Source organism: Henckelia pumila, chromosome 1, assembly GCF_033568475.1.
Source record: "Henckelia pumila isolate YLH828 chromosome 1, ASM3356847v2, whole genome shotgun sequence".
In the NCBI taxonomy this organism is placed as follows: domain Eukaryota; kingdom Viridiplantae; phylum Streptophyta; class Magnoliopsida; order Lamiales; family Gesneriaceae; genus Henckelia; species Henckelia pumila.
In genome coordinates this window covers 41,527,853-41,537,837 of record NC_133120.1, presented here as the reverse complement: position 1 = coordinate 41,537,837, position 9,985 = coordinate 41,527,853, and the positions used below count along the sequence as shown (strand labels likewise).

The 9,985-nt window shown below is 36.3% G+C and overlaps 1 protein-coding gene across 1 annotated transcript; it reads right to left on the bottom strand.

Moving 5' to 3' along the window:
* Window positions 1-227: 227 nt before the first annotated feature.
* Window positions 228-3,464, bottom strand: LOC140861524 (uncharacterized). The gene is made up of 6 exons (XM_073264548.1): window positions 3,374-3,464; window positions 3,251-3,321; window positions 2,936-3,197; window positions 2,135-2,278; window positions 1,563-1,819; window positions 228-989 (listed from the first exon to the last, which is right to left on the bottom strand). Exons 1-6 carry the CDS (start codon window positions 3,462-3,464, stop codon window positions 228-230), a joined length of 1,587 nt encoding a protein of 528 aa, XP_073120649.1.
* Between the last annotated feature and the right edge of the window lie 6,521 nt (window positions 3,465-9,985).

Here is a 9,985-nt window from a genome sequence, read left to right as displayed (position 1 = left end):
CAATCCTTAAAAAATCTTTTAATTCAATTTCAATCCTAAATAAGTTAAGAATATTAGAATTTAAGTTCAAACTTCAAAATTCTTAAATTAAATATACTCGAATTAAAATTAAATAATCTCGGGCCTTACAATCCCCCCTACTAAGATATGATTTCGTCCTCGAAATCGCATGCAATCTGAACATACAAAAGATAATGAGATAACAGAAATACTGAAGGAAACTCACCTCAGTGAAATAGTTCTGGATAACGCTGTCTCATATCATGTTCTGTCTCCCAAGTAGCTTCTTCAATTCCGTGTCTACTCCATTTCACCTTAACAAGTGGAATGGATTTGTTTCGAAGCTGTCTTTCCTTATGATCAAGGATTTGAATAGGACATTCAAAATAACTCAATGTTTCATCCAACTCAGCTTCATCTGGACGAAGAATATGGGAAGCATCAGGCTCGTACTTCCTCAACATAGACACGTGAAATACATCGTGAATACCTGACAGTGCTGGAGGTAGTGCTAATCGATATGCAAGATCACCAACTTTATCAAGAATTTCGTAAGGTCCAATAAACCTCGGTGATAACTTACCTCTCTTTCCGAATCGAACAGTGCCTCGAAAAAGAGATATCTTTAGAAATACCCGATCTCCTTGTTCAAAATTCAAAGGTCTACGCCTCACATTTGCATACTTTGCTTGTCGATCTTGCGCTGTTCTCATTCTGATCTGTATCAACTTCACTTTATCAGACATCTCTCTGATCATGTCTGGCCCTGTAACTGGTGTTTCAGAAAGATCATCCCAAAACAATGGCGATCTCCATTTTCTACCATACAATGCTTCAAATGGAGCCATCTGAATGCTTGATTGATAACTGTTATTATAAGAGAATTCAACAAGTGGCATAGATTCTTGCCAACTCGCACCAAAATCAAGTATCACAGCTCTCAACATATCTTCTAAAATCTGTATAGTACGTTCTGACTGCCCGTCAGTCTGAGGATGATACGCTGTACTCAAATGTAAATGCGTACCTAAAGCTTCCTGTAAGCTATGCCAGAAATGTGAAGTGAATCGAGGATCTCGATCTGATACAATTGACTTAGGCACCCCATGCAATCGTACTATGTCTCTGATATAAATATTGGCCATCTGGTCATGACGATACGTCATCTGATAAGGAATAAAGCATGCAGACTTTGTCAGTCTATCAATCACAACCCAAACAGCATCACATCCCCTTGAAGATCTCGGTAGTCTTGTGACAAAATCCATAGTAATATGATCCCATTTCCATTCAGGAACTGCTAAACTGTGCAATAAACCACTTGGTTGCTTCCTTTCAGCTTTTACCTGTTGACAGTTTAGACATCTAGATACAAAATTTGTCACATCAGTTTTCATTCTTTTCCACCAAAACAGTTGTTTCAGATCATTATACATTTTCCTACCTCCTGGATGAATACTAAACTTGCTGCAATGAGCTTAATTTAGAATTTACTGTCTCAATTCTACAATATCAGGTACAACAATACGTCGATTAACGAACAAAATTCCATCCATACTGACCTGAAACTCTGACTCATGTCCAGTTCTAACTCTTTCAATCGAATTTTGAATGTTTTGGTCAGCTTTCTGGGCTTCTTTAATTCGAACAAACAACTCCGGCTCAGCTGTGATTGCATAAACCCGTACAGGTTGCACATCTGTCTCAAAATCCAAACCAGATACACAGCAATCTTCAATTAACTTAGAGACTCGCATAGTAGATAAGGATAAATCACATACATTTCTGCTTAGTGCATCAGCCGCTGCATTAGACTTCCCTGGATAATACTTAATCTCAAAGTCAAAATCTTTCAGTAAGTCCAACCAACGTCTTTGTCTCATATTTAATTCGGCTTGAGAAAACAAATACTTCAAGCTTTTATGATCAGAAAATATCTCAAAAGTTTCACCATATAAATAATGACGCCAAATTTTCAACGCAAAGACAATAACTGCAAGCTCAAGATCGTGTACTGGGTATCTGATCTCGTGAGGTTTCAATTGCCTGGAAGCATATGCTATCACATGACCTCGCTGCATCAAAATACAACCCAAACCCTTATGAGAAGTGTCTAAATAAACAGTAAAACCACCTGTACCTGATGGAATAGATAATACAGGTGCACTAGTTAGCCTTTTCTTCAGTTCCACAAAACTAGCTTCACATTCATGTGTCCAAACAAACGGAGTATTCTTCTGTGTTAACTGGGTAATCGGCTTTGCAATGCTAGAAAATCCTGCAATAAATCGGCGATAATACCCGGCTAAACCCATGAAACTACGAATCTCAGGTACGGATGTAGGTCTAGGCCAGTTAATAACTGCCTCTACCTTGCTAGGATCAACAGATATACCGTCTTCTGAAATAACATGGCCAAGAAACACAACTCTATCCAACCAAAACTCACACTTGGACAGCTTAGCATACAAATGATCAGTTCTCAAAATCTGCAAAACAATCCTCAAATGTTCTGCATGCTCAGTCTTAGTCTTAGAATATATCAGAATATCATCAATAAAAATGATAACAAACTCATCTAAGTATCTCTGAAATATTCTATTCATTAGACCCATAAAGACAGCAGGAGCATTTGTTAAACCGAATGGCATTACTATAAACTCAAAGTGGTCATACCTTGTTCGAAAAGCAGTTTTAGACACATCTGCTTCTCTGACCCTCAACTGGTGATAACCAGACCTCAAATAAAATTTTGAATAGACGGAAGAACCCTGCAATTGGTCAAACAAATCATCTATTCAAGGTAATGGGTATTTATTCTTTACCGTGACCTGATTTAATTGGCGGTAATCAATACATAATCTCATCGACCCGTCCTTCTTTCTGACAAATAATACCGGAGCGCCCCAAGGTGACACACTCGACCTAATGTAACCTTTGTTCAGCAAATCTTCAAGTTGATCTTTCAACTCTTTCAGTTCAAGTGGTGCCATCCTATAAGGAGCTTTAGAGATAGGTAATGTACCTGGTACCAACTCGATACTGAAATCAATCTCACGCATTGGAGGCAATCCCGGTATTTCATCCGAAAATATATCTGCAAACTCACATACAACAGGAATATTTGCCAGTTCAGGACTAGCTTTCAACACATCCAATGCATAAACTAGAAATCCTTCAGCTCCAGTCTGTAATAACTGCTCCATAGATAAGCTAGAAATCAAAGGAATCTTAGCACGAGAACCCTTACCAAAGAATTTCCATTCATCTTCCATGTCTGGTCTAAATCGGACAATCTTATGAAAACAGTCAACTGTGGCCCTGTACTTGGTTAGTGCATCGATGCCAATAATACAATCAAAATCAGACATACCAAGTGCTATGCAATCAAGCTCAATTGCATTACTGTCAAACTGTATTTCACAACCCCTGACTATACTGACAGATGTCTTATCTTTTCCCATGGGCGATGAGATAGTAAATACAGAAGATAAACGCTCAACACGCAAAGCATGAAATTCAACAAATTTTCAGCTATAAAAGTATGTGATGCTCCAGTGTCAATCAACACATAAGCAGGATAACCATAGAGAACACAATTACCTGCAATCACATTGTCCGGTGCCGCCTGTGCCTGATCTTCTGTCAATGCAAAAACTCTAGTTGGCTGACGTGGAGATTGGCCTACACTCTGGCTCTCTCCCTGTCTACTCTAAGCTGGTCTACCTAAAGATTGAAAGGAATGCACAGCAGGAGCTTGTCTGTCAGCTTGAGTTGCTCCATGTGATGTTCCACATGTAGGACACACCCTGGCATAATTTCCAGGCCGGTTGCAGAGATTACAAGTTCCCGTAACTCCCTTGCAAGCATCACTTGAGTGTCTTCCTCCATATTTACTGCAAAACCAACCTGTAGACCCTGAACCCTGACCTGATCCAAACTGCTTTGAACCACTAGAACTAGAGGAACTACTTCCTTGCTTCTTGAACTATTTACCTTTGGGCCTAAAACGATCTCTTTTGTTGCTACTGCTGCCCCCTCCTTCATACCTGCTTTGTTGTTGAGGAAAGGATGATTGAGGTTGCATTGGTGGTTTTTGTGGCTGTTGAGATGGTTGAGGCCTGAACGAAGTTCATTTCTGTCTAATGATACCAGCTTCAGCGCCCTTGGCTTTATCGAGAGCATCAGCAAGATTATTAGGTCGCCCCGCATTGACCAAAGTAAAGACATCAGGATTGAGACCATTGATGAATTGATCGGCCTTTGCTTCCTCATTATCCGCAATATGAGGTGCAAAACGAAGTAAAGTGGAAAACTTTGCAACATAATCTTCAATACACATATTTCCCTGTTGCAAATTAGCAAACTCCGCTCCCTTGTCCTTTCTATAAGACTGAGGAAAGAAACGTTTGAAAAACTCAGCTTTAAATACATTCCAGGTAATAACAATACCTCAATTCTCCAATGCTTTCTTGGTCATGATCCACCAACTTTTAGCCACATCATGCAACTGATGGATAACCAATCGCACTCGTCGGTCATCAGTGTAATCGATAGATTCAAACAGTTGCTCAATATCATCAAGCCAACTTTCACATGCTATAGAATCCTCAGTACTGTGCAGACTCGGTGGTTTAAATGACTGAAATCGCTTCAACAACACCTCCATCGGAATAGCAGTGGTATCCATTGGAGTAACAGTAGTACTGCCCTGCTCAGTTGTAGGTACCAGTGGAATATTAGGAACTACTGGAGGAACTTGTTCAGTCAGTGGTACTTGCTCATTCGATGGTTCTTGTGGAACAATACTTCCACGTCGGAGAGGCATAGCTCGGGGAGGCATAGCTGATAAACTGAGTAGACAACAATTCAGCACATAAAAATATCATAACTCAGTTTCAACATCTCACACTCTTTAATCTCATGAGCATGTTGTATCCCATCACACAATACTTCCATTACATGTTTAGCAATGAATAAAATAAGCAACTACTTGCAATAAATAAACATGCTAGCATATAACATGTGATTACAAAAGTAGATCATGCTCGCATAAAATTTACATAAACAAACCATGCATTAAACTCACGCATAACGAATTTATGCGACTCACTCTACCCCGCTCAGCTTCTAATGTCGACTCAAGACAACTTAAGCTCTGATACCAAACAATGTGGCGACCCCGGGCTCGTCTATGTTAATCCAATGACTAAACATTAAGCATTAGAACTAAGCACAAGAATACAAAAGAAATAAAAAAAATTATTTTTTTTAAATGGACCCTCCGCTCGATCGGTTAAACTTGACCGATCGAGCGGCCAAGAAATCCCAACTCTCGGGCTTGGCATTTCTATTGCACCACTCGATTGGTCAATTTGCACCGATCGAGCGGCCTCTTCAGTGCAGAAATCTGCACATTTCTCTTATGCTCTTGTGCTGTCCTTTGCTAGTATCTTGCTATCTAACCACATATAATTTAATGTAAACAATGCTAACATAATAGAACAACATGACAACTTTATTCAAAAGCTTAGCATACAAGATACTATAAGTATTCAAGATAAACTCCAAATTTACATCCACTAGGTTTGTACCACACAACTAACACATACAAACCAATACATGCTAAAACATTATCTCATTTTCTTGACAGCACTCGTATATTCTTAGCCCGGAACGCCACTTCTCTAAATTTCCAATCTCTCAAGACCTTCTACGACTCGGCCCTGCATCCTCTGTTGCAATGCACACACGAAACAAAACAACAGCCGGGTAAACCGATAAGTATAAAACTTAGTATGAAACAACGGAACATATATTGAAACATAGATAACAAGTTCCATGCATTTCAATATAAAAGACAATATAAATTTCAAGGCGATTAGCTACACAATAAAAGTTCAAAGACTAGTGAACGACATGGTTTAGATGCTAAAACGCACCACTCATCATCAGGTTCAAGCTCATCACTGATGCTATAACCGAAGTCGAGATATCAATGCTACAAGCTCATCATTGATATTTGATATCGAAGTTTATAACTCATCAACGATATTGTGGCAAACCTTGAAGGAATTTTAAACTCTACAATCATGCTACAACACTCCAGCAATGCATAATCAAAGATGTAAACATGTAAAGCCAAGTAATGTGTGATTTAAGGGAATCGAGAAAGTGAACTCGTCTCGACGAACATCCCCAACTTGATCATCGTCGTATCATACCTTAGTCTTGATACAAAAACATGCTAGATCCACAAGCTACAAAATACACAATTGCAATCACAATTCTGCTCAAGCTAAACTCAATTATCAAAGTCTAAAGCTCACCAACTTTGATCAAATTTCTCCCGGTTCGAAACCAAAACTCCCGAAGTCGATGTCCTTTGATTAAATCTGAAATGAATGGTATTCAAGGTCATCAACATCAGCAAGAACTCATTTATACCACATCTCAATCATAAGGATTCAAAATCTATCAATTTCGCGAACCGGCGACGGACGACGGAATATCGGTAACCGTAACTTATAGCCATCAATTCTAACCATCATATAAGTCTCATATACATAACATTCCAGCCAAATATCATCACAAACCAACCAAATTAGATAAAATAATTTTTGAATAAAATCTGGAAATTTATATCAATTTCAAACGGTACCCGTTCTTTGTTCCGACCTCGAATATACAATATACATAACACCAAGAACACATATTCATGCTTCAAATCTGATCCCTACCAACATAATTTCGAAACTAGCTGAAGCGAAGAGATTCTTACATCAAACCGAAGCCCCGCTTGCAAGGATTCCAAAACCTTATCCAAATTTGAAATCGGTTGGGCGGATCTTGAGTTACACAAGATTGAAGATGAATAAATAACTTGGAAATATGAAATGAAAAAGGAATCGAGGTGTTGCTGCTGAATTCTGATCCAACAAGATGATATACACGTACAAAGCCAACACAAGACATGTGTCATCCTCTAAATCCAAGATTTGCACTTTGGCCCTTCAATTCTTTACTAATTACAATTCAGTCCTTAAAAAAATCTTTTAATTCAATTTCAATCCGAAATAATTTAAGAATATTAGAATTTAACTTCAAACTCCAAAATTCTCAAATTAAATATACTCGAACTAAAATTAAATAATCTCGGGCCTTACACACTGTAAATTGTTTATATAACTCGGGAGAGTATATAACTTTAATAGAGCCTTAAAAAAACATCGTTTTACACATATCACTATAGCTAGATTTTTAATAGTGATATTGAAATTGAATTTTAGTTGATACACTCTATTTGTTATTCGGGAGAGGGAAATAGAATAACCTAATTGTTCTTGGTTATTAATTGAAAGAAATTCATGAAAATAGATTAATTAGGAATGAATATTGTTGAAACCAGGTGAAATCAAAACCTCTAGACCATTTTTCTCTGATTGATAATCTTTTAAAGTTGTGTTGGTGTGCTTGATAAAATATCATTGCTTCTTTAATTTTTCAGCAAACTTCTAGTACTTGATTTCTAAATAAAATTAGAACTATTTTAATTACAAGTACTGAATATTTTCATATTACTCCTCGTGGGATCGACACTTCACTTACTCTTTACTAAAACTTGACACCGTGCACTTGCGGGCACAAATTTCGCAACAAGGATCAATTGGAAATTCAAAATTTGAGTGATATGACTGAAAAAAAGAGTGATAAATAGAGCGAGATAGCCATGGAGAAAGAAAAATAAAAAGAAAATTTAGAGGCCGAAAGAAAGAGAGTGCAAAAGAGTGAGATGGACTTTGAGGGGAAAAAATAGAGGAAAGAAAAAGAGAGGAAAGTGAACAAAAAAGAAAATATTATGGTCCAAGATTGAAATTTTTTTGCAAATGAATAAAATCCCTACTTTTGTACAAAGAGGTTTTATCTCATTGTCATAATTTAGCCGGTTCAATCCCGAGCAGCTTTAGTTCTTCTTTGCAGGTTTTGGAGATGCATTGATGAAGAAGCAAAAGAGAAATAATACTAAAAGACTTAATATGTTGGTTCCATATGAGGTTGGTCACGTCCTTAGAGAGGTTAGGGACTTGAGAGTTGTTCCATTCGAGAGGTATGATTTAACTTTAAATGTTGAATACCAATCAAATGTATACTTCAAGGGTATGGTCTAATTCTAAATTGCTTGGATTAATTTTCTTTGTTGAGAGATTTGTGAATATGCTATCTATGAAATATGGATTGAATTCAAATCTTGATCTTAAGTTATGGGAATCTAGGTATGTAGAAGAATTGAATAATTTGGATCATATGGTAGTGTTGAAGTATGTAACGCCCCGATTTTATCTTAATTTACTTTATTTGAGATAATCGGAGATTTCGGAGTTCGAGAGCCGACTTTATTTTGATCAGGGTCCTTTTTGCAAATTTCGGATTTTTCAGGGATTAAAATGCAAATTTGAGATTTGTTAGATATTTATAACTCCTTTGACTATTCTTTTCCCTCCTTCATCCCCTCCATCACGCCATCCACCATTTGAGACTGTAGCACCTAAAATTCAATTTAATAAATCGCATGCATTAAATTAAATAAATATTATGATTATTATTTTTTAAATTTAATTTATTTAAATTCTTTATTTGAAATTATGTGCTAATAAAATATTTTATTATTTATTCAAAATGATTTTTTATTGTGCAACTTCATTGTGTTAATATTTTAAAGGTTTAAGCTTGCTAATTTAAATGATTTTAATTGTTTAGTTTATTATTTTAAATGATTCTAACTGTTTAGCTTATTTGGTTAAATATTTTCGAGTGTCCAACTTATTTATTTTAAATAGCCTAAGTTTTGTGATTAGTTATTTTAAATTATTTTAAATGTCTAGATTATTTATTTAAATGTTTTTTTATTGTCCAAATCATTTTAAATGTTTTATTCCCGTTTGCGTATTTATTTAAATTTCTTTTAAACGTTTGCCTAGTTTGTTTAAAATTATTTTAATCTCTCTGCTTATTGTTTAAAAATGTTATTTATCGCTGCGACATCAAAATAATTAAAGTATTGATTTTCAATTCTATGATAGTGTTTAAATTTCTTTAAAGAATTAGTTGCTGAAATATGTTTAGTTAATTGTTCATGAAATTTTTGAATTCAAAAACTACCAGTTCCGGTTGTCGGCGATGGTGGACTTCGGCGGTTAATTCCCAAAATTTTATTTCAAGAATAAATTTTAGTAAGAATAGAGTAAATTATATGTAGGGTGATTTTAGAATTTTTTCGGGTGTCGAAAATCACTTTTTCAGTATTATAGAGCTTATTTTTAAACTTTTGCGAAAATTAGCATTTCTTTAAACCCGGACTAGAAAAATCCAATTTAATATTTTAAATTAGGATTTTCAAGCTTGTGCATTTTATAGGTGCAATTAAATTAGGACCATAAGTTGCTAAAAGTTAGTAGTACTTTTATTAAAGTAAGTAGCATTTTTTTTAAAAACAAATCCCACTCACATCTACCAATGCATACATACACCTATATACACACATATACTAGCCCGAACCTGGCTGATTTGCCAGCGGTTAGTGAATTTGCGGATGTTTTTCCTGATGAGATTCCAGGACTACCTCCCGTATCGTGAGATTGATTTCAACATAGAACTGATGCCAGGTACTGCACCGATTTCTAAAGCACCTTATCGAATGGCACCAGTGGAATTGAAGGAGTTGAAAGATCAGTTGGAAGATTTACTGGCCAAGGGATACATTCGACCCAGTGTTTCTCCTTGGAGAGCTCCAGTATTATTTGTTCGAAAGAAAGACGGTTCAATGAGATTGTGCATCGACTACCGGCAACTGAACAAGGCAACGGTAAAGAACAAATATCCTTTGCCTCGTATTGATGATTTATTTGATCAGTTGCAGGGTTCTTCTGTGTATTCCAAGATCGATCTGAGATCTAGATACCATCAGCTGAGAGTTAGGGATTCTGAT